Source organism: Amyelois transitella, chromosome 20, assembly GCF_032362555.1.
Source record: "Amyelois transitella isolate CPQ chromosome 20, ilAmyTran1.1, whole genome shotgun sequence".
Classification (NCBI taxonomy): domain Eukaryota; kingdom Metazoa; phylum Arthropoda; class Insecta; order Lepidoptera; family Pyralidae; genus Amyelois; species Amyelois transitella.
Window position 1 is genome coordinate 6,360,090 of NC_083523.1, and position 24,043 is coordinate 6,384,132.

The 24,043-nt window shown below is 34.3% G+C and overlaps 4 protein-coding genes and 1 non-coding gene across 6 annotated transcripts in view; 3 read left to right on the plus strand and 2 right to left on the minus strand.

Annotated features, from left to right (window-relative positions):
• Positions 1-18,917, minus strand: part of LOC106131566 (klarsicht protein) — a 281,119-nt gene extending 262,202 nt beyond the window's left edge. For both annotated transcript variants that reach the window (XM_060950064.1, XM_060950063.1), the window contains exon 1: positions 18,717-18,917. The gene's annotated coding sequence lies outside the window, so the exon portion shown is untranslated. The remainder of the gene's footprint in view (positions 1-18,716) is intronic.
• On the plus strand, positions 11,181-14,972 carry LOC132902975 (uncharacterized). Its single transcript, XM_060950088.1, has one exon. The coding sequence runs from the start codon at positions 12,006-12,008 to the stop codon at positions 14,751-14,753; it is 2,748 nt and encodes a 915-aa protein (XP_060806071.1). The 5' UTR covers positions 11,181-12,005; the 3' UTR covers positions 14,754-14,972.
• Positions 15,487-15,559, plus strand: Trnav-cac (transfer RNA valine (anticodon CAC)). The gene has a single exon. It is a non-coding gene; the product is annotated as a tRNA-Val (tRNA).
• Positions 18,918-19,703: 786 nt separating the features above from the next.
• On the minus strand, positions 19,704-22,480 carry LOC106131474 (large ribosomal subunit protein bL19m). Its single transcript, XM_013330584.2, has 6 exons — positions 22,279-22,480; positions 21,960-22,190; positions 21,683-21,825; positions 21,215-21,394; positions 20,431-20,585; positions 19,704-19,907 (listed from the first exon to the last, which is right to left on the minus strand). The coding sequence occupies exons 1-6, from the start codon at positions 22,340-22,342 to the stop codon at positions 19,775-19,777; spliced, it is 906 nt and encodes a 301-aa protein (XP_013186038.1). The 5' UTR covers positions 22,343-22,480; the 3' UTR covers positions 19,704-19,774.
• A 94-nt stretch (positions 22,481-22,574) lies between these two features.
• LOC106131475 (short coiled-coil protein homolog) lies at positions 22,575-23,845 on the plus strand. The gene is made up of 2 exons (XM_013330586.2): positions 22,575-22,957; positions 23,146-23,845. The coding sequence occupies exons 1-2, from the start codon at positions 22,693-22,695 to the stop codon at positions 23,286-23,288; spliced, it is 408 nt and encodes a 135-aa protein (XP_013186040.1). The 5' UTR covers positions 22,575-22,692; the 3' UTR covers positions 23,289-23,845.
• Positions 23,846-24,043: the final 198 nt, after the last annotated feature.

Sequence of the window (24,043 nt, forward strand, 5' to 3'; positions counted from 1 at the left end):
AACTGTGGAATTTCTAACGTTGGACGAATACTTTGGCTCTTCAAACAAACCGTATTTTTCAGCCTGAAATTAGAAATCTAAACAACTGAACCAACAGTGCCTATTGATCAATACAATTACATCTTATTGAACAGACTTAAATTATATTAATAAAATTTATCTAACAAAACTTAAATTGAAGATATGAGTCAATAAGAATTTTCTTTTTCGTCAAAATGTTGGCTAGGAAAATATAAACGCAAACACAAAAAAAATATATTTTAAAGGAGGGTTATACATACTACGAGGGTTGTAGTCTTTTGCTGCAGACTTTAATTAAAAACTATGGATAATTTTTTGTAGAATTAGAATACGTGACCAAATAATACCGATAAGGATAAACAAAGATATGGTAAGAACTGTAGGCATAAAAGAAAAAATATGATTACCTACCAATCATATTTTTTTTCTAATAAGATCATCGCATAGCCAAACATTAAAAGATTTCGCAAAATTTTATAGGAAAAATGCTATATCTCCTACTGCCAGTCCCCAAGAGTTCACAGACTAAGGAGAGTACCACAAGATCTTCTCTGACCTGAAGAGCAAGAGGGTATATCACTTGTGCCTCACAGAAAATTAACATAAGAAACAAATTTGCTGAATGCCTATTTAGACAGATTGCAATTGTAAAGGAGAAAAAATATCTACTGGCAGAATTTTTTAGAAATTATATTTGTACTTGATTACAAACAGCTGTTGCGTGCTATGAAGTCATCTAAATCATTAATATCCTCCCCATTTTTCTCATTTATCCTTTTGGAAGTTGACTGGACAAATTACGAAGGTAATTTATCAAACTCTATCATAATTTCAACCTTCCAAGTTACAGATAAGGTATGAATTCGTTTGGGGGATGATTATTTCCTAGATGATAGGGAACCCAAGTAAATTGTTATGTAATGGGCAAAATAAGTTGAACGTTTTAGTGAATGTTATCATAACGTGATCTCAAGGGGTGATTTTTTAATCCACCCCGCCCATACGTAGTTTATGACTCTCTTATTCGGTAAATATGTTGCCTTTATTACGATATTTTTTCGGAATTTTCGAGTGTTAAGTGATTAATAAGTAAAATTCAAAATTCGTATTTTTTCAGGTGTCAAATAAGGACATGAAGGTGGCATCTGAGAAAACGTACTATCTATATCCTCCGCCGCCATTTTAGTTACAGTTTTGTTCGGGAGATACAATAATCACGTATATTTCTCATGTTTTACGTTTCCAACATACGTTACACGTGCTACCCTTTAAACAAACAAACTCGTTATCGTTATGCAGAAAGCCGTTTTTAATAGCAGGGTATCGTGTGCGCCACTAATTCCCTACGGTTTGATTAAAAATTAAGTCATTATCGATCATTAACGTTTAACATTTTCAAACGTGTTAATAAACTCAGTATCTAGTAGTTAGTATTATTTATGTTGTATGAAATTATATAAACATATATTCACTTTATTAGTTTTAAACTAAACCGCAGTTTTCTTTATTATAGGGATTATAGTAAGTCAATAATGGTCTCTTTTAAGCAAATCAAAACATTTGATTTGATGCCAAAGAATGGTAAAAGCGAAAGGTGTTACCGACTGAACATGAACGAAAACACAACCACAGCATCTAATTGACAAAAAAATGTCTCGACAATGTTCTGATTTCTATGGATGATATGAGTATGAATGCTAACTACATAACACCCCTTATTTTGCGTCGGGGATTAAAAAAATCTAGAAAAGAAGAGAAAGAAGAAAGTGAAAGGAAACACCTTTAAGTGATTTCGATATAATTTAATAGCATAATCTCAATTTGATTTATCCAATTAATATGCAATATAGATAAGCAATTTCCCATAATTGACAAGTCATTTACTTCATTAATTATGGTGTTTATGCTGACAGTCACATATTAATTTATTTTAAACAAGTCTTCAATCAACATTAGAAAACGGGTGGTAGCTTGTTATTGAAAGGAAACGGTATTTCTATTATAATAACATGATAACACTTCAATGCATGAATGAAAGTTACCCATAATACAACAATTACTGGTAACATATTCTAATGAAACTATTAAATCCATATTTATTCAGCCTCAGCAAATCGACTAAAATATTATTATTCTCTAAATGAGTTAGTTTGATAAATATTAAGGGCGCAGAAATTTAAAATATCAATACACATTATTTCTTTGGCCTTCCTTTATTTCCAAAATACTAATATACATATCTATTGTGATATAATCATTTCTTCATCGTACAATTCACAACACCACAAAAAATAATACTATTATCAATTAGCCTAAATTTCCAGTGAACGTAAGTAAATTGGCGAAATCAATTAAAAATAAAAATTGTGGTTTGGTGCCGTGTGGTTCCCGGCACTATTACAAAAAAGAATAGGACCACTCCATCTCTTTCCCATGGATGTCGTAAAAGGCGACTAAGGGATAGGCTTATAAACTTAGGATTCCTCTTTTAGGCGATGGGCTAGCAACCTGTCACTATTTGAATCTCGGTTCTATCATTAAGCCAAATAGCTGAACGTGGCCATTCAGTCTTTTCAAGACTGTTGGCTCTGTCTACCCCGCAAGGGATATAGACGTGATCATATGTATGTATGTATGTGGTTTGAAACTGTGGTCAGATTATAATTCTTTGGCGCGTGTGTGTCCAACTGGTCCAAAGACTGTTGACAACATTCCAGTTATAATATAATTGGCTGAACCCAGCCCCCACGGCCATTATTCCTTCAGCTCATACCGGACTAACATTCCACTTTCCCTCCTTTCTGCTGTCAATCTTTGAGGTTCAATTTAATTGGTACAATATTGCAACACCTACCGGCGTTGTTTTACTAGATTACTGGCAGATTGATTCGTTTTCTTTCACGTTTTATAGCCTCCGTTATCTGGGGCACTGAAGCATCGTCTTGCCCATTGTTTTCATCGACTCAAGCTGTTTTATGTGAAGCGTTTCAAGATAAACGCTGTAGAAAACTGCGACTATTTATTTACCTTCGTTTCTAGCTAGCTGCTTTAGGTGCCTGTTGATTTCTAAATTGTGGAAAAATTACAACTACAGTTTGTTACTAACTAGGTGTTACAACGTTTTGCCTGCAAACAAATTTCGAGTTTCTCTTACTGTAAAATGCACCCGTTTTAGTATTTTCTGAGATCTGTTTTTTTTTTCTCTTAAATTTAATTTATAACATAAAACAAGTTCACTAGATGTATCTCAATATTTTAAACTTTCGGAATCCAAATTCAGCCTTTCATAAAGATCCTACACAATGAGATTGACACCTGTTTAATATTATTGTGTTTAACTACACCAAGATAGATCACGAAACTAAACAAATGGTAAAGCAAGACTCCCGCAGAGCTATCCCAAGTGGAGCGATTCTTGACTGCGACCAATTTTATAAAACTCCCGATATTATCCACCAGAGCACACACCAGACGGAAATCCTAAGAATGAAACGCAAGTATGAAATTAACACAGTTCAAGACAAGCTGGTCGTTTGATTTCATCTGGTCATCGTGGGAACTACAACGATTGCTCAAGAAAGCAAAAATATTTACTTTGAATTGTTGTGGTTAAGACAAGTTAAAATGTGGTTTCTTTCGCTACATTGAAGTAGTTGCACTAGCAAGATTGCGTTCAAAGTGCATTTTCTGTGATGAGTTCAAAGACATTAATATTGACGTAAAATAAAGGAGACGACAAATATCTGTTTTTAGAAAAATTATATCGTGATTGATTTAAATCCTTTACAGCACTCATGGGACATCTCTCTTTATTAATGTCGGTGCAAACTACATTAATTCTCAAATCTCATATGTTCACAAGTATGATTCACGCGAAGTTCCACATCCCTTTTATATGTCACCAATGAAGCATGAATAGAATAGAGAAAGTGGTTTGGCAAAAGTGTAATAGTTTGAACAGAATGCATGTGTGTAAATTCGCACGCTACTTCCATTTCCTTCTAGTGATTGCACCGAGGACGTATAGGCCAAGGTAGCGAGTAGCGTGCAGGATTGATAAACGTATGATGACCATGAGCAACGGTATATATTTTATGTATTCTTTATTGTAACATTTACAATGTGTAAAGTGCAATAGCCGGACTTGATGCTAATAGCAGTATCTAACAGTCTACTATTGGGTAAAGAAAAATAAAATTTGTATACTATTTTATATAATTTGGAAAGTCGTTAATCAATCTGACACAAAAATCTAGCAAATTCTAAAACAGATGTATTTATTTTATTTTTCGTAAATATCTCTCGAGACTAAATCATCATCAGGCATCGTCCTTATTTAAAACGCATCAAGTTTAATAAAACTACTACTAACTACTAGCTAACTACTAACTACTAGCAATAGCTAGGAGAGAAGTTATTAAATTCATGAGAGAAAATGTAAAACTGAAAATATCCTGAAATCTTATGAATATAAATAGCAATAGGATAACTCTTAAAATTGACCTATATTGTCGTTCTGTCCATAGGAAAGAAAATACTAAAAGTGATGATTTTAGAAACTGTTAGCTTATTAACGTTAACAGAGGAGTCTTTGTTGGAGTGGTCCAATTTTAGGACAGCTGCAGCTTTTCACTTCGATGATTTCAACGCATTAGAACCGACTGGGTCCAATTAACTTCAAACAGGCTTTAAATTTCTAATTTTACCAAATTGTTGTATATTTTTATGCTTCACTGACAGTTCCAAATGGTAGACATCGTCTTAATTTGAATAAAACCTAAAAAATAAGAGATTTGAACATCTATATGTTGTGGATATTTTTAAAAGGTTTCAATTGTGATTTTACAAAAGTGTTGGTTCCGTAGGAATAAACTATAGTTATATCTACTAACGTTTTATGGGTAACAAACAAACATACTTTCGCATTTATATTTTTTTATTGGGATGGGATAATACCGAATCTTAAATGGTAGACTACGAAACAAACCGGAAATAACGTAACAATATAACATTTTGTACAGAGCCATACATTCATTATCCAATACACCAATATGGCATCAAACCATAGAAGACATTACCACAAATTACGAAATGCCGCCATTTCATGACATAAGAGGCTAAAATGCCGCATCAGAATGGGGACACGTGATAGCCTGATAGCCCAGGGATCGCCAGTGACCCTAAAAGGTATAGAAAGCCGGAAAGTCGTGAGATGGCCGATTGAGCATCAAAACTGCCGGTATATGTAACTTTGTAAAGTCTGGCGTGAGCGATCAAAGATTAGGTATTAGATGAAATTGAATAGGGTATGTTTCTTACAAATTAAATCAAATGACTAGTTACTTCCTGAACTAATAACTGATTTTTCGGAAAATCATAGTCTGGAGTGAGTCATTGGCCGTGGTGTAGGTACTTTTCAAACATTATTATAAGGTGTTATTATGAGTTAAAGAATATTTATTCTGAAAATTACATTTTTAAAGCAAATAAAAGTGCTTGGGTCTGATTATCTAATGACTTTTTATAAATGTTATATTTCATAAAACCTAACATAATACAGCTTTCACTGCACAAAATAAAGGCTCCATATTCCAAATGGCACACGGGTCGTGTCGCAACCGCAAACGTTTTGCAATGTGTACATCACTGCCATCCTCCATAGATCACAACCGCCAAATATCAAGATCATGATAACTGAATCACGGTAACAATGGATTTCGTAAGTAGTAAGTATTTAATGCCTATAGAGCTTGTTCATTCTCCATAGTATAAGACTAGCAGTATTTCAGTAGATAGACATACATATATTAGAGTCAGCGGTTTCCTTCTGTCCTCGACTTGACATTATACCGATTGATATCTTTTTCAATAATATGTATTTTTTTTATAATAAAATCAACAAATTTAAATTTAATAAAAATATAGCTCTGGCCGATGTTTCTTTCTAAAAACGTATACTACAAATGATGCGATTAATAAAATTACATTACTTAACCTAGTACATACACTGAACAATCTGACAACTTATTTTAACTCTAATAGGTGTTGAATAACTCTTTAGATTTGGCATGAATAACATTAAATTAACGGTCAACCGTGTTTATAAGATACCTTTACGCGCTCTACACACGGTAAAATAAGCAATCGGATTATCTCCGTGTGAGTTAAAGGGTAACGGCTATAACCTATTCTAAATTCAATTGTATTCTTTGAAAAGGAGAACTTCAATTAAATTTCGTGCAAGTCGTCGAGATAATTCCTCAACAAAGAATCGTGTGAACATTAAAATGTTAAAAGGCTAATTCTACTAGCGTTCAACATTAGCCCATATGCATTTTTAATTTACATTAAAAATGCATATGGGCTAATGTTTTTATTGGATATGCTTTTGACGTGCGCGCTATTTTGTATCATTTCAAGACGGAGTTAGAATATCGTATAGGCTTTTGGTGGGGCTTGGCTCCATTGGGAATTTCCAGAAAAATGGGAGTCGCTTCGCCTGACTCATCCAATCCTGGGTCCATGGTCAAGAGCGGATGCAACCGGGACTAAAGCCAGGAAGAAGAAGTCAAAATATGGTTAAATATAAAAATTATAATTAAAAAGTCAAATAAAACCTAGGTAATCTATAATATCAGCATCTGAAAATTCACGGAACAAGTTTAAGCGATAACAATTTGATTTGCCGTAATATGACTTAAATCGGACTACGAAATGCAGACGGACATTTCACCCTTATGTCGTTGAAATATCAAATAGTCGAACTAAATGCTTTAATATATTTTTGGTTAGAGTGGCTAAGGTGTGGATGAACTGCCTGCATCTATCTTCCGGACAAGTACTGACCGCGATCATTCAAAATAAGAATTAATTGGTATCTCTTAGATAGGCATGTAATAAATTCGGAATAAACCTGTTATACCATCAGGTGAAATGGAAGACAAATACCTTATCGAATACTGAATTAAAAAAATTATACTGGAATGTCGCCCTAATGTAGTAAGTTAGGAGATTAGGAAAGGTAAAAAGTTACCCTCGTAACAAAATATTAACGAGATATAAACATGCAAGGGGCAGCATGATAGGTTAGGGTTGTCATACTGATAGTTTCAGTTAAATACAGAGGTAATATATAGATAAAAACTACGTGTTTTTAAAAACATTCCCGTTCAAAAACTCTCCTCTCTCTTTTACACTCCTTAGATCTACATGTCCTTCCCCTTAACGCCACTCATTTTCCACTCAATCTCCGTCCATCTCTGCTTGATCTTATTATAACTTCCTCCCCCGATATAGTCGCTAAGCACGGTCAGTTTAAGGCTCCAGGGTTTTCAGCCCATGACCTTCTGTTTTCTTCCTTTAGACTTAGACCCCCTAAACGTAGACACAAAGTCATCTTGTTGCGCAACTTTGCACATATTAATAAAGATTTGTTAATTTCCGATTTTGCTCGTGCGGATTGGGAGACTATTCTGAACCTGGATGAGGTTGATCAAAAAGTGGCTGCTTTCAACTCCTTTATTTTATCTATTTATGATAAACACGCCCCTCTTCATCCTGTTCGTGTTAAGCACCTTCCTGCTCCTTGGCTCTGCCCGGAAATCCAACAACTTATGGCGAAGAGAGACAAAGCAAAACTGAGGCTACGTCATTGTCCTTCTACCTTCAATCATAATACTTATGTTTCTCTTCGTAATCTGTGCAACCGCAAGTGTCGTGATGCTAGGCGGAAACATATTCACGATAATATTGATAATTGCCCACCCAACAAACTTTGGAAATTTCTTAAAGGGCTGGGGATCGGCAAACAGAGATTTGGTACAGATTTTCAGTTCAATCTAAATGAGTTGAACTTACACTTCTCTACCTCGCCAGTTTGTACTTCACCTAATTCAAAACATGCAACTCTAGCTAGACTTCACAGTAATGTTTCTACTGACATTTCCCCGTTCGTCTTTGAATCGATTACATCTGATGAAGTACAAAAAATCATAAATTCTATTAATTCAAAGGCTGTGGGCAATGACAATATTTCCTTAGACATGATTAAACCCATAGCAGACTTTGTTTCTCCTGTAATTGCTAATATTATCAACAGCTCTTTGTCCTCAGGGGTGTTTCCTGGTGCCTGGAAGTTAGGGCTTGTTGTTCCTCTTCCTAAAATATCCAACCCTACTGCTTACTCCCACTTTCGTCCAATTTCCATACTTCCTCTTCTATCCAAAATTTTAGAACAACATGTTCAAAAATGTCTTTCTAACCATCTGGCTAAGTATAATATTTTGAGTCCCTTCCAGTCTGGCTTTCGGGTTGGTCACAGCACAACAACAGCACTTGTTAAAATCACTGATGACATTCGTCTTAACATAGAAAACAAAAATCTTACGCTGCTCGTTTTACTTGATTTTTCTAGTGCATTTAACTCAGTCGATTTCGAGATTCTTCTTGCAATAATGTACAGTCTTAATTTCTCCTCTTCTACCCTGGCCTGGTTCCGTTCTTATCTTACTGGGCGGCGTCAGTTGGTCAAGGTTGATGACAATCGTTCTGATTGGTGTAGTTTGGATGCTGGTGTCCCTCAAGGTGGCATACTTTCGCCAATTCTTTTTTCTTTATTCATTGATGGAATCACTTCTTCGCTGTCTTCCTCATTCCACCTTTATGCGGACGACCTCCAAATTTATACAGCTGCTACACTGAATAATTTCAACCATGCGATCAGTGTTATCAACTCCGATTTGGCTCGTATTGCTGAATGGGCCAATTCCTTTGGTCTATTGATCAATGCGGCCAAGTCTCAGGCCATTGTTATAGGTAGTCCTCACTTTATCTCTAAATTTAAGTCATTGGTGTTTCCCAAAGTTGTTTTAGGCAATGACACTATACCTCTTGCTTCCAAAGTCAAAAATTTGGGAATAATCATTGACGAAACTCTTTCTTGGTCCCCTCAAATCAATGAACTTAGCCGGAAAACTTTTATCTCCTTGCATTCTCTGAGGCGATTGCAACAGTTCCTACCTTCTGATACTAAAGCGCTTTTGGCTCGTTCATTGCTCCTCCCTGTTCTCGATTACGCTGATGTTGCGTATATCGACCTGACTGATGAACTGTTAAATAAGCTTGAGCGGATACAGAATATGTGCATTCGTTTTGTTTTTGGTCTTCGGAAATTTGACCACATATCGGAGTTCCGCTCACGTTTGAACTGGTTATCTATGAGATCACGTCGTAACTTACATATTGTCTCCTTTTTGTACAGTGTTCTTTTTAATCCCCTTTTCCCTAAATATCTGTCAGAAAAATTCACTTTTCGCATCCATGATCCACGCCTTCGTTCCTGTAATACCCTCCTTTTACAGATTCCTGACTACCATTCTCAAACCTACGGTAAGTCCTTTTCCGTGTTGGCTGCTCGCCTTTGGAATAAACTGCCCCTTCTTATAAAATTGTCCCCTTCTTCTAATTCCTTCAAAATAAACTTAATAAATTCTTTCTCGAGTCTTGAATTGGTTTTGAAGTTAATTTAGAATATTAAATGTTTATATATTTTCTTTATTTATTTATTTGTATTTTACGTATATAATTGTTGTGTCTTAAGGATAATTCTAGTAAAAGAACTGTTGTTCACCCTTGCCTCAATTTTGTTTATGATCCTCTTACTGTCAGGTTGGCTGGAAGAGATCCCACTTAGGGATAAGCCCGCCTTTGTACTGTACTGTTTTTATTTGTAATGTACTCCTTTAGTGAACAATAAAGCATTTACTTACTTACTTACTTACTATAACATTATTTAATTTGATTTGCATCGAGGATAACAGCAGCATTGCCTTAAATTTAAAAAACCTTACGTCGAAAAAATTGTAAGATACAAATCTTTACTCTTAACAATATTGGTATGCATTTTGCTTTGATGGAGATAAATGGAGAGGAAAAAATAATTATGCCGTGTAGACTAAGACCACTAAAGAATAGGACGACTCCATATCTTTCCCTTTAAAGGCGACTAAGAACAAAATTTTATACAAAGCATGCACAAAAACAGGTAGGTACTTAAGTATTGAAATATCCAATTTTTTGAATTACAATGTTTTGCTATTTCTTATTATATTTTTTGCGTTTCTGACCCTTGATTCGGTTCTCTAGTAGCAACATGCAGCAAGCAACCCTGCTTTAATGCATGGCCAAAATTTAACACGGTGCACTATACCTAATTAAAAAAAATGCATTGGGCTGTTAACGACATGACACAAAGTCAAGTAAATTAATGAAATGGTAGCTATTTTACTACCAATCATAGCTACGCAAGACCAAAATAAAAAATAAGCGGGTAATTAAAATAAAAAGAACTTTATTAATTAAATAAAGAGTTTCTACAACAATAAAAGTTCTTTTTATTTTATTAAATTAGAGACCATTATTTTAACCAATATAATAACTTTTTAAAACCCATTAGGAGATAACGTTCACACGTTCACATCTCCGCATCATGTCATGGCTTTATTATCTCGACGATTCTTTTGCCACAAGGTTAAAAACATTCATTTAAAGTGCCATGTTGGCGGGAGATGTAATCGATCAGCCATTTTAAAACCTTCAACACCTCTGCAAGTCTCAATTTCAACTGTACCTTTGTGGGGTGGTGAGTCAATGCAAATTAAATGAAAGGTAAACAGAAAAATATTTTTTAATTTACAAATAAATAACAGTGATAAGCGATTCCGTGCCAGCAATAAATATCTCTTTATTTAAAGATGCCTCTACATTTTAGACAAATTTAACATACATATCCATCTTTGTCCCACCCTTATGTCATTACTGAGGGTCCAGGTCGCCTCACAAAATTGCGCCAGGTTAATCTGTTCTGGGTAGGCACATTGAGAAGTTGGGCTTTCTTGAGGTCTCTGGCGGCATTCATATCCATAAGTATTTTTCATAAAAGTTGCAGTTCAATCGAAGCAGCACACTGACTATTTCAATAAAAAGATGACCCCTGCATGGATATATGTAACTACATAGATATGGATGGATGGATATGTATGGATTCCTAATTAGGTGGAAAAATAGTACCGACATACATAATTTCGAGGACTTCTTCACTCGCACGTGTTCGGAAATCCAGTGGAAGTGTTATTTACCAATTGTCAAGGGCGAAAACCTGTACACCATTGTTGGTAATATTGCGTCTAAGATTGGCATTTCACTTAAGCCCACAGACATTGATTTCATCCACCGGGTGAGACGTTTCAATAATGCTCAGACAAGTGAGATAAAACCAGCGCGTGATGCTACCCTCGCACCAAATATTATCGTCCGTTTTACTCAAAGAAAACGCAAGACAGATATGTTGACGGCGGCACGGGCGCGACGCGGACTCACCACTGCAGATGCCGGTTTGGATGGTCCAGCGAGTCCCATCTTCATCAGTGATCATCTTACACCTCAAAATAAATTACTATATAAGCAAGTTCGTACCATAGCCAAGGAAAAATTATATAAATATGTATGGTTGTCAGACTGTAAAATTTTTGTGCGAAAAAGTGATACCTCGCATACTATTTTGGTGTCCCGTGAATCTGATCTCATCAAAATCAAATGACTATGCCGTCTATTTCATTTCCAGTCGAATATGTTAAGTATAGTAATCATATTTAATACCCTAAACTCGTTTTGCATTTATTTTTATAGTAAGAAAACATGTACTTGTAATTATTTCTATATAGTCTTAAATTTTATTATTTGTTTCGAATATGCTGGTGGAACAATAAATATATTTAAAATTCGGTAACAATAATTTTTCCATTTACTATCAAAACGTGCGGGGCTTACGTACAAAGTCACATGAGTTTTTAGGAAATGTTTTGTCAGGAAATTATGACATTATATGCATAAACGAAAGTTGGCTCAATGATAACTTCTATGATTCTGAGTACTTTGATAATAGGTACTCGGTGTATCGATGTGATCGCGACCCAGTAGCAAGCGGCATGGATATGGGTGGTGGTGTTGTGATAGCCGTGCGACGCGACCTGCGCCCGGTGCACAGGATTGACATGCGTGCACCGCCGCCTGCAGATGAGGTATGGGTGTCCGTGGCGCTGAGCTCGCCGCCGTGCTCGCCTGACCTTCGGCGTCCGGGCGCTGCATCGCCTCGCTACTTACACATTATTTCTACGTATATATCTCACGGACCGAATCATGAGTGTTTGCTTACTTCATTTTATGACAGGGTTATTGATTTTATAAACGCTCACCCAGACGACGTCTATCTGGTTCTCGGGGATTTTAATGTCACTTTAGCGGATTGGTCACATAATGTAGATAACCAATGCATGGATATACATACCAATAACAATAACTTGGCCTGTATTACCGAGGATTTTTTAAACTTTTCATTGCTTTCCCAATATAATAATCAATTTAATTTAAACAATAGAATGTTAGACTTAGTTTTTAGTAATGAATTATGCACTGTTAACTCGTGTAATTTTCCTTTAGTAAAAGAAGATCCGAATCATAAATCTTTAAATATTATTTTAAACACTAACTTTCTTTCTCCATCTTCATTAAGAGATGCCAAAAGTAACAGAAAACTTTTTTTCAAAGCCGATTTCGAGTATATAAAAATGGAACTCAATACCATTGATTGGGTAAGTAAATTCAATACTCTGTCTGACGTTAATTCTATGGTGGACTTCTTTTATTGTGTTTTTGACGAATTAATTGAAAAATATGTACCTACTTCTAAATTTAATAGTAAATATAAATTTCCTCCTTGGTACACGCAACCCTTGATAAAATTAAATAAAGAGAAAGAAAAATGTCATAAAAAATGGAAGTTTTATAGAAATTTGCAAGATTATTATACTTTTTCCACTTTAAGAAAACGTTTCAAAAAATTAGAAAGGTCTTGCTATGATGTGTATATTAAATTTTCAGAAGAAAATATAAGAAAAAATCCTAACTCATTTTGGTCATTTGTAAAATCAAAAAAGAACCATAACGACATTCCAGAAAATATGTTCTATAAAGATGAGTGTTTAACTGATGGAAACAAAATTTGTGACGCATTTAATAATTGTTTTGGTTCTGTTTTTGTTTCTTCGAATGGTGTAAGTTCACAAACCACTTTTTCATCTGGATCACAAGATAAAATACATGACACAACTGTTGATATAAGTCACATAAAATTTGATCTAGAAACCATAGTCAATGAATTTAAGAAAGTAAATATACACAAAGGGGCCGGTGCCGATAACATCCATCCTGTGCTTATATCAAATTGCGCAAAAGAACTTGCAATTCCAATGTTAATTATTTTTCAAAAATCAATAGATACAGGTGTATTTCCAAATAAATGGAAACAATCTCTGATTACGCCTATTCCAAAAAATAAAAACAGAGAACAAATTACTGAATATAGGCCAATCTCAAAATTATCCATTTTAGGCAAAATTTTTGAAAAACTTGTGACTTATCATCTTTCTTTGTCAGTTCGAAATTTTATTGCAGAAGAACAACACGGGTTTTTCAAGGGTCGTTGTGTTGAAAGCAACATGGTAACTTTTACTGATTTTTTATCACAAGCTATGGATAACAATGAACAGGTGGATGTCGTGTATACCGACTTCTCCCGGGCATTTGATAAATTAAATCATAAACTCCTTATTTTGAAGCTCGAAGAAGCCGGCATACATGGCTGCCTCCTTAGGTGGATTGAATCCTACATCAGTAATAGGAGTCAGGCCGTCTGTATTAAAGGATATTGTTCGCAATTTTTACCTGTGCCTTCCGGGGTCCCACAAGGTTCCCATATGGGGCCCTTGCTTTTCTCCCTATACATAAATGACATAGGAAACATATTTAATAACAGTCACCACCTTTTATATGCTGATGATAATAAAATATATAAAAAAATTAGGTCTGTGGTTGACTGTAACAGATTACAGGAGGACTTGCTGGCTCTTCAAGACTACTGTACCTCTAATCAGCTATATCTTAATACTGATAAATGTTATATTATTACCTACTCACGAAAAAGAAATATTGTCAAATACGAATATAAATTAAATAACGAAATTTTGCAGAGAGTAACAGAAATTAGAGATCTAGGTATAATTATGGATTCTGAACTCTCATTTAGGAAACACATTGATTTCGCAATAAAAAAAGCATTTCAAAAATTAGGCTTTGTATTAAGAATTAGTAAACCATTTAAACAAACCATCACAATGAAAATTTTATACTTTGCATTTGTTCGTTCTATTTTGGACTTTGCGAGTGTTGTATGGAGTCCTTATTATAAAGTACACATAGATAGAATCGAAAGAGTACAAAAAAAGTTTATAAAATCTTTAAATTTTCGTGAGTGTACACAATTTGACTCATATAATAAGGCCTTGCTTCATCATAAGTTTCTTTCCTTAAATGACAGGCGAAAAATGTTTGATTTGGTGTTTCTATATAAAATTCTTAATAATTTAATTGATTCTTCAAAACTTTTGAGTAAAATTTCCTTTGTGACTCCTAGGCGTTTACCTGTACGCCCCTCACGTAAAATTCCACTTTTCTCTCCTCCACATTTACACAAAAACTATACTCGTAACACATTTATACATCGTTCCACCACCATATATAATAAAGAGTTTGGAAATATAGATCTACTAAACACTACTCTAAAACGATTAAAACTCAGTTTTCAATCTAGTTCAACTGATAGTAATATAATTTTGTAAAACACTTATACTTATATAACAAACTTAATTAACCTAACACTGTAAGCTATTCTTAGTTGATTTTGTTTACAAATTCCTGCCATGTAATTAACCCTTTTTATTATATAAGTACATCACTTTAGGGCACTATAGGTCTTTAAATTGTACTCATAGTTTATGTAAATATCTATTTGTAAACGACTGTTTGTTGCCTAAATAAAGATAAATAAAAATAAATAAATAAAAATAAATTTCTGTACTATCTATATTGTGTGATCAATTCAATATATTGATTGCGTTCGAAGATGCACCTTTTGTTTAACGCTCTTTGTTGCAATTAGCTGGTTATTACATTGTTTCCTATCGGCTTGCAGTTGCAGACAAAGGAATATAATTTATGGAGCCACTAACAGTAACGTTAATGTGTTAAATGCAACTTTGTAATATACCTAACTGGCATTGCCACAACGACTCGTTAGTTAGTACCTAGTAAGTAATAATTAATTTTTAGCAATTATTTTTACATAGGAAGTATACCTACTAAATAACGCCTCTTTATCGATAGGCATGTCTATGCCTAAACATCTTATACATAAAAACTTCCACTTACATCATAATAAAGATTTAAATACTTGCACCATGCCTACTTTGTAAAATCTTCAGAAGGAAAGTTAATCCTACCCCTACCAGCATTGGCGACTTGTTTGAATATAGAACACTATATCTATTCCCTAATTTCGTCAACCTTCTTAACGTTTCCGTAGTGTAGCGGTTATCACGTGTGCTTCACACGCACAAGGTCCCCGGTTCGATCCCGGGCGGAAACAATGTTTGAATTTTATTTTTATTCTCTTTTAAATTGAAAAAATATATTTTCCTCCTTTTTTTTCCGTTTTATCTTTTTATTTATTGCATATTTTTTTGCTATTCTACTTTTTTGTAGATTTTAAAGTAAAAGCGAATGGACTTCTAAGTGCATGTATTTTATTTTGTATTTTTTTCTACTGTTACATTGTCAGCAAATAGTGATTTACGAACAAAATGCATAAATCAGTATTCAGAATCAACCTTTGTATTGTAATGTAACAGTATCGCGATTAATAAAGCGGAAAGGCATTGACAATGGGGTACACTCTACAGTGCATAGACAAGAGGTGGAAAAGGCGTAATTAAAGTTAGAAAGTGGTGCAGCGGTGCTATACGGGATCGGTAAGTTTTCTAGTAGCCTACGCGGAAGGTGACCTAAGCTTGTTGAATAAATACATATAATCACCACTTTTTTTTTACTTGATTACCCAAAAGTATACAATATTTAGAACATTAAATTTCTTTTCTAAAAAAGTCTAATAATGACATGGGCATAGGAATCATTTAAGAGATGGGCATACCTACACGATTTTCCCCCTGTCCCTTGGAAAAAGGCCCCCGGAGCGAATAATTCTTGGGGTTTAATATATACTAGCTGTTGTCCGCGTAAATTTTGAGTTGATTCTTAATCATACAGTCAGATACAGACAGACAGACAAAAAATGTAAAAAAAAATTCTCTATCCTTTTCAGTCGAAATATTAAATGTATTAATTATATATACAACAGCTTAGTAGGATTCTTATGAAACTTTTTTTTGTGCTAAAAAAGCTAAGCAACAGAAAAGATATTTTTGACTTTTTTGTTGCGTATGACTACGAATAAATAAAGGTAATTACAACATTTTTCCTTACGAAACCTCCAAAAACGCGTGCGCCCTTCATATAAGTTGTTATGGAAAAGATTATCGGTCTATGAACCTTGCCGTGTGTCGCTGGGAATGAGGTTATGTGCCTATCTGTTGTCTAATCATATTAGCTGAAATCCCTTCAAGTTATATTTCCCGACATTTTTGTTTCACAAACTGGCTGCCACCCGCTCCACGCCGGTGCTTTTACGATCAAACAACAAATAAAATAGATTTGCTCTATTGGCAAAAATAGCACCATAATTCGTGCAATAAAACCATATGCCGTGTGGTTCCCGGCAATGCCGTGTGGTTCCCGGCAATGCCGTGTGGTTCCCGGCAATGCCGTGTGGTTCCCGGCAATGCCGTGTGGTTCCCGGCAATGCCGTGTGGTTCCCGGCAATGCCGTGTGGTTCCCGGCAATGCCGTGTGGTTCCCGGCACCAATACAAAAAAAGAATAGGACCACTCCATTTCTTTCCCATGGATGTCGTAAAAGGCGACTTAGGGATAGGCTTACATACTTGTGATTCTCTTTTTAGGCGATGGGCTAGCAACCTGTCACTATTTGGATCTCAATACCATCATTAAGCTGAGCAGCTGAAGGTGGCCATTCAGTCTTTTCGGGACTATTGGCTCTGTCTACCCCGTAAGGGATATAGACGTGACTATATGTATGTATGTTTGTAATTTGTGCAATAATACAGTAATTTTTAACATGCATACACATAATCATGTCTATATCCCTTGCGGCATAGATAGAGCCAACACTATTGAGAAGATTGAAAGGCCATGTTTAGCTTTAAGGGTTAATGATAAATATAGAAGTTATATAAAAACACAAGCGTCTATAAAAATATTGGATTTATTTCAAACTAGAGCATTAATTAAATTGAAATAAAAAACCAAAATGCATCTCAATACTTATTTAGGTATCCTAAGTTATTTTATTACTTTGTTTTCTTTTCTGCTTTAGATATGTACCATACCTACACTGAAAGATGCATATAACAAGTTCGATCAACCATAGTTAGTTCTTGCAATTGAGTGCATCAGTAGTAATAGTAACTTTAATGTTTTTTTTTGTCGAAGTTCAGTTATCAAAACACAGCATTTTTCTTTTGATACAGGAAGGTAGGATAGTTTCTACTTGATTTCTTTAGAAGGAAATATGGAGGCAGGACTTGAAACATCAGACATAAAGGCTGGACTCGGGTCAGGATTTGTTTTATCGGGTGATTTTCAGGGCTGAAAAAAATATTGATAAGTAAGATAGATGTTTGCTTTAACTGAAAACTTAATCATATTAATCTTGACAAACCCTTGGCTCCTCCCCACAGAAGATGCAACCAGGATTTTCAAAAAGGGGCTAAGTTTTGTCAAATATTTTAATATTAGAACATGGTATATAATAACTCAGAAAATTCTTTTTTTTTTATTTTCAATTTCAGAAAATTCTTTTGGTAGGATTGCAATATGAAGGCAAGCTTGCCATAAAGACTTTCTCATAACTTTGCCTGACTTAAAAGTTGTCACTAGATGATATGCTAGTTTTAGCAGACTTCTGACGTTAACTGCCTCTGTGGGCCAATATTAGGATGCTTATCTGTCAGACCAAAAGGCCCGACTTTGAATTCCAGCCAGGGCATTATAAGAAACGTACTTTCGCTGTTTATCCTGGGTCATGGATGATCTATATGTATAAGTATTTATTACAAAAAATTATACCATTGAATAAGTATCTTGTAAACAAGTCTTGAACTTTCTTCGAGGCTAACTAAATTTGTGTTACCTGTCCCATATACATATATTTATTATTTTTTTATTATTCTAGGGTAATAAAATATAAATACTAATATCAAGAATTCTGACTAAACTTTTGATGATGTTCTTAATAAATCAGCTCATGCTTATATAAGTACCTACTATATAGTGTGTAAATACAAAAAAAAATTAACAATAACTCTGGAGTACCTATATTTCAGCAAATGCGATTACTCAGAAATCAAGGCCGACGAACTGTTGCATCTTATGACGTGATTTGCAGTGACGTTAAATCAATAATTATTACGGTTACAAACTCCAACCAGTTGCAAGTGCAATCGCGAATTTTACCGAATTACTTCTTTATACAACCGTTACTTTGGCAGAACGGTAATTTACGTACACAGATTGTATTGCCTTGTTTTCTATTTTTCATACTTATCTTGACTGATAAGTGACGAAATACGAACCAGTTTTTCGCAAAAACTTATTGAAGCAAATAACTTACCGGGTGAAGCGACAGGTGCAGTGCTACAGTGAACTTCCGATTGTATTTATAATTCACAAAACCAACAATATGACTGAAACACTTTTCGTAATAACCAATAAAGTTTAACACTTATAAATTGATACACATTGAGTCACTAAAACCCGTAAGAGATGTTAAAGTTTAACACGATATATTTAACAACACCACACAATGTTTGCTTGCTCTGAACAACTAAGTTATTAAGACTATTTACACCATGCGAAATAAAGCATGTAATGTAATCTTTGAAAGTTTTAAAAGTAATCTTTGAAAGTTTTAAGCAATGTTTTTCCAACGTATGAAGACTTTTCTACTATTTAATCGAAAGATTTTTTTAACATTTATAAGAAAGACACTTTTGTTGGTTTAACTCTCGTTTCTACAATTCCGTACGGTGTAAGACGGCTTTTATAACTTGCTTTTAAAACATGACATGAATGAATGCTATGTACAGCCATCTATTTCATTATTAAGGAAACTATTCTGACATTGACAGCTCATTCAAGTTTCTAGTTCGGTTATCGTAAGAAAGATGGCACTGTTGCTGTTAAGCTCGGTAATTTTTCTAGAATCCTTGCTGGAGCTTCAAAATCTTGAACGAAGAATCTTCAGAATATTAATGACATTTCTACATTTATGTTCCTACATTATTTTATGGACCTAGTCGAGTTGAAGTTGTGCATTTACTTAAGTAATCATCAATTTTGTACTCAGTACTTAAGACTAATACTTAAGACTTTCCATCGGCTTACAAGTGGTGGGACAGACTCTTGAGATAGAGACTTATCCATCTAGTTCGGAGATGTCCTGCCACGTAGGCATGGATCGCCTAAGCTACCTTACCTAATGTTTGTTACTTTTATTGTAAACTGTGTTCTATTGGCAAATAAAGATATTTTATTTTTTTAATAAGCACCTAAACAACTAAGTGTAGTCAAGGCTTTACTAAGAGGAGAAATGCAAAAATCGAAGGCAATCTACATCAGCATTTTATTACTACACATTTAACAATATAATTTCTAATATATATTAAAATACTAGCCAAGTTTAGGCTTTGGCGTGGTAAAAGTACGCTTTCTCGCAATCTTCTTCTGTGTGGACTGTATAATTTGCAATTGATTGTACACCTCCTCCCAAATGTTACTTTGATCTTCGATGGGTATGGTTTTCCTGTAAGAAGAGAAATTATTAATGAAATATATTTTTGACGAATATGTATTATATGGGCTATACCTGATTTTTTTTAATGTTTTTTTTTTATTCATAAACTATACCTACCAATTACAATGGGGCTGCAATTTCTATTTGACAATATCACTACTTTAATAAACTAATCATCCTTTATTTGACATTATATCCATAGGTTAGTTTGTAAAAGAATTTAAACATACATCTGTGTTTTGAGATTATTACCCCGTAAGAGATAAAACAGTGTTAAAAAATCTGAGTTGTTTTATTTGTCATTATACTGTAATTTGGTAAAGTAATATAAATTTTTTGAATTAATTATTTAGAACGCTTTTGTAGGATAAACATAGATGTGACTAAATGTATGTATATTCTCAAGATGGAAGTATTTATAGGATGCCTATTTCCAGTAGTAAACTTTATATGATGTAGATAATGCAAACTGCATTAGCATCTGGATTAGTTTTATCTAAATAAACATAATTTTAATTAAATTATACTTTACCTGTATTCCTTCATCAAGTCATATTTCTCCCACGGTTTCCTATGTTGTTCCCTTCTCTTTCTGTCTTTTTCTTTCAAGTACTCCTCTATGTTGGCTACGCCTTTGAGATCCTGCCGTTCCCACCTTTCGAGCCATGGTTTTGGCTTTAGTTTCACCTGAAAAATACAATATACGTCAAACTAAAAATTTTACCATTTAAATCTATATCTACCCCACAAGGAATATAGACGTGACCATATGTATGTATGTAAATCTAAACCTAGCAAGTAATTTAAATTTCTTTTACTTACTATGCAATGCACTATTTCTTGTAATTGTGTAAATTTCTGTGCAATAAAGATATTATAAAGTATTTTAAATTAGTCAATGCAACAATAACTTAATTAACTTAATGAAATATACAGTTGAATAAAAAAAGATTCTTCCTACTGGCTAGTCCCGGTTACATCCTCACCACTCTGAAGAGAGGCTAGGGTATGCCTTTGACTTTTGCAGAGGAACCTAACCTGTATCGGATTGAGCATGGTTACTCATCCAGTTGCCTGCATGTGCAGGTTTCCTCACTATGTTTTCCCCCACCCCTTACTGTAAGACCATCAAGAGCATTGGTTAGTATTCAAATTGAATAAGGTGACAGAAATATTATCCAAATCTGCCATTCATCAATATCTAAAAGTACCCAAAATTTTAGTAAATATTTTTGATAGTACAGAAAAGGCTTAAAAGAAATCTATTGCTTAACTCAGTTGTTGGTAAAAAAAACTCAAATATATCTATTCCTTACCTGCACTGGATTAACAGGCACCGGAGTCCCTTCAGGCAGTATCTCCATGTCCATATCAAATGGGAAGGTGCTGTACTCCGGCAAGGCATCTCTCAAGTAGAACAATTTGTCATCGAGGCGTTTTTCTAAACGAAGCACTTGTATCTGCTGGATTGTTGGGTCATAGAGGTCATATCTCACCTGGAAATGTGTAGAAATGTTTTCATAAAATGCATCTAAAAATTTTCAAGACCTGCACATACATACAAATAGACAAAATAAAAGGGTATTGTACATATTCTTCTTAATCCAATAACTGTTTTGTAATTTGTTTTATTTATTTTTATGTGCAATAAAGAGTTTACAAACAAACAAACAAACAAAAGGGCTTTACTGTATGTAATAAAATGATATAAGAGTTGATTCTGGATGGATGTTGTTGAAATCTCATTGATGATAATATATGATGATGATGATTCTAGAACTCACCTCCACTCCCTGAAAATCAACCACATTCCTCAGTGTGAATTCAGCTCTTAGCCCACAGCCTTTCCTCTCAATGCAGATTCCCACGAATCTGTTAGTTTTGCCTTGTGCATGATGATCAGATATAGTCACTGCAAGGACTGAACCTAAAAAAAATGTTTAATTAGCAATACCAGCTTTGCCCTAAAAATAATCGACTTTTTATAATACCTTATTACAAAATGAATTAAAATCAAAGCTTTGTTATCATAGTCTCAAACTTGAGATTTCTTTTACTCACCAACATAAAACTCAGGTATATCAATTTTACTCCTCCTCTTCAACATATCAGCTCTTTCTAATTTCTCACGAAGACTGTTCCGCCAATCAGGATTAGGGTCAGGCAAAAATTCAGGGTATGCATGACGACATTCCAACAAAGTGTTTTTTGGAGGCCTACGTTTAGATTTCTTCCCTGCAGATACTTGAGTTTCTTCAGCCTTTTCTGGCAACGTTGATAGAGGTCGAAAATCTAAAAAAGTCATCAACGTTAAATGAGTTCAAAGAACATCACTAAATAATGCAAAGTTCAAAATAATGTGATCTGACTGGAATCTAACCTCTTCGAAGTATCCATTTTGCTGCCGACAATAGGTCCGTACTTTTTCTTAGGGCCAAAGACATTATGTGCACATTAGTAGTTTGGAGTTAAGAAAATATTTTGTTCAAATTAGAATGAAAAAAGTAATTTTTGTTTTCTATCTTGTCTCCGGTTTATATTTTTCTAACAAGTACACTTGAGAACAGTTTACTTCACCATACTGACTGACCTGACTGAATGACAATGACATCCAATCATTTTTCGAGAAGAATTTAACAAAATCTAATTGTCAGTGTCAAACTACTAACAATGTCACATTTATTGTTTACTTTTGCTGTTCAGGAACGAGAATAAGGCCAAGCAAGAAAACATAGGTATCGATTATTAGCTCTCGCCCTAGTTATTACTTAATTTTTCTCTAAACAGCAACCAAATGTCTTCAATCATGCAGAAGTGTAATGATGACAATATTCCGCTTGCTGACGATGATCCCCAAGTGATTATTACGGATGACGTAGAGAACAATCATTTAGATCACGGACGGTCAATGGATTCTTTACCTAGTTCGTACACAGGGGGCTCCTCCAGCCCAGGTTTGAATGGTCCTCCGAGTTTCGAACCTGATTCGGGAATTGATGAACAAGAAGAGAAGGCTCGCTTGATATCACAAGTGTTGGAATTGCAAAATACTTTAGATGGTAAGTTGTTCCAACAATCCTCTTATTTTAGTGATTCTGGTTGCTACATCCAGCTATTCAACTTCTAAATATTTTTTTTATGAATGTTGTCCATACATACCTTAAAATTTTTGGCTGATATGTTTCCTGTGGAAATAACTACAAATTTCATAAATTGACAAACAACGTAAACAAAGCTATCATTTCAGATTTATCACAAAGGGTGGACTCAGTCAAAGAAGAAAATCTGAAGCTACGTTCAGAAAACCAAGTTCTAGGGCAGTACATTGAAAATTTGATGTCGGCCTCTTCAGTATTCCAGTCTACAACAGCAAATGCTCATAAGAAGTAGACTTATTGCCTTTACACCATTATATATAACCAAATTAAAAACTGGGCAACTCTCACAAATGATAAGCCTTTTAAGATTTTTTTCTCACATTGGCATACTACCACCTTATTTTATTGATTTTTATTTTGTTATGAAAAACATAAGAATTCAGAGCAAAAACGGAAAAATGAACTTAGATGCATGCCATGGAGTCGAGACTGATTGGAGTTGTGATGAATCAAAGGGCATCGCACAATTATTGGGGCCAAGCTAGGTAGGCCAGCCTTACAAATTATTTTTGTAATGAAATCAGTTTTGCTTTTTACAGAAACGCAATGAAATGATTCCTATTTTAAAAACTTTATTGTTTTATTGATATTTTTAATGCTGTAAATGGAATTTATTGAATAGTTTCTTTCTGTACATTCCGATTTGATTGCATTGTTGCACTAATATATCTTTGTAAGTCAGTATTTTATAAAAGCTCTCTTCTATAATATCAATCAACTTGCAATGTTTAGTAAATGCTTTTGAAGAACTTAATAAAATTAATATAACACATTATATAATATGTTTATTTCAATTTCCTTGTCTGAATCTCAAGACGATAATATATAGAATAAATAAATTAATATTGCCCTACAAAACATAGTGTTTTTCAATAGATGATTAATTACATTCATAGTAACAATATTACTTACTAGACCAGACAAACGCAACATGAAGAAACGTCACGCGTGAAAAGTTTGTAGTGGTATCCACCGATTGACGCAATG

What these genes read in the sequence shown, in the direction of transcription:
- LOC106131474 (XM_013330584.2), bottom strand. Translation starts at nt 22,342, where the DNA reads ATGTCTTTGGCCCTAAGAAAAAGTACGGACCTATTGTCGGCAGCAAAA. An exon ending in AAAATGGATACTTCGAAGAG is followed by an intron (nt 22,191 to 22,278) that starts GTTAGATTCCAG and finishes TGACTTTTTTAG; the next exon opens with ATTTTCGACCTCTATCAACG. An exon ending in TATACCTGAGTTTTATGTTG is followed by an intron (nt 21,826 to 21,959) that starts GTGAGTAAAAGA and finishes CATTTTTTTTAG; the next exon opens with GTTCAGTCCTTGCAGTGACT.
- LOC132902975 (XM_060950088.1), top strand. Translation starts at nt 12,006, where the DNA reads ATGGATATGGGTGGTGGTGTTGTGATAGCCGTGCGACGCGACCTGCGC.
- LOC106131475 (XM_013330586.2), top strand. Translation starts at nt 22,693, where the DNA reads ATGTCTTCAATCATGCAGAAGTGTAATGATGACAATATTCCGCTTGCT. An exon ending in ATTGCAAAATACTTTAGATG is followed by an intron (nt 22,958 to 23,145) that starts GTAAGTTGTTCC and finishes CTATCATTTCAG; the next exon opens with ATTTATCACAAAGGGTGGAC.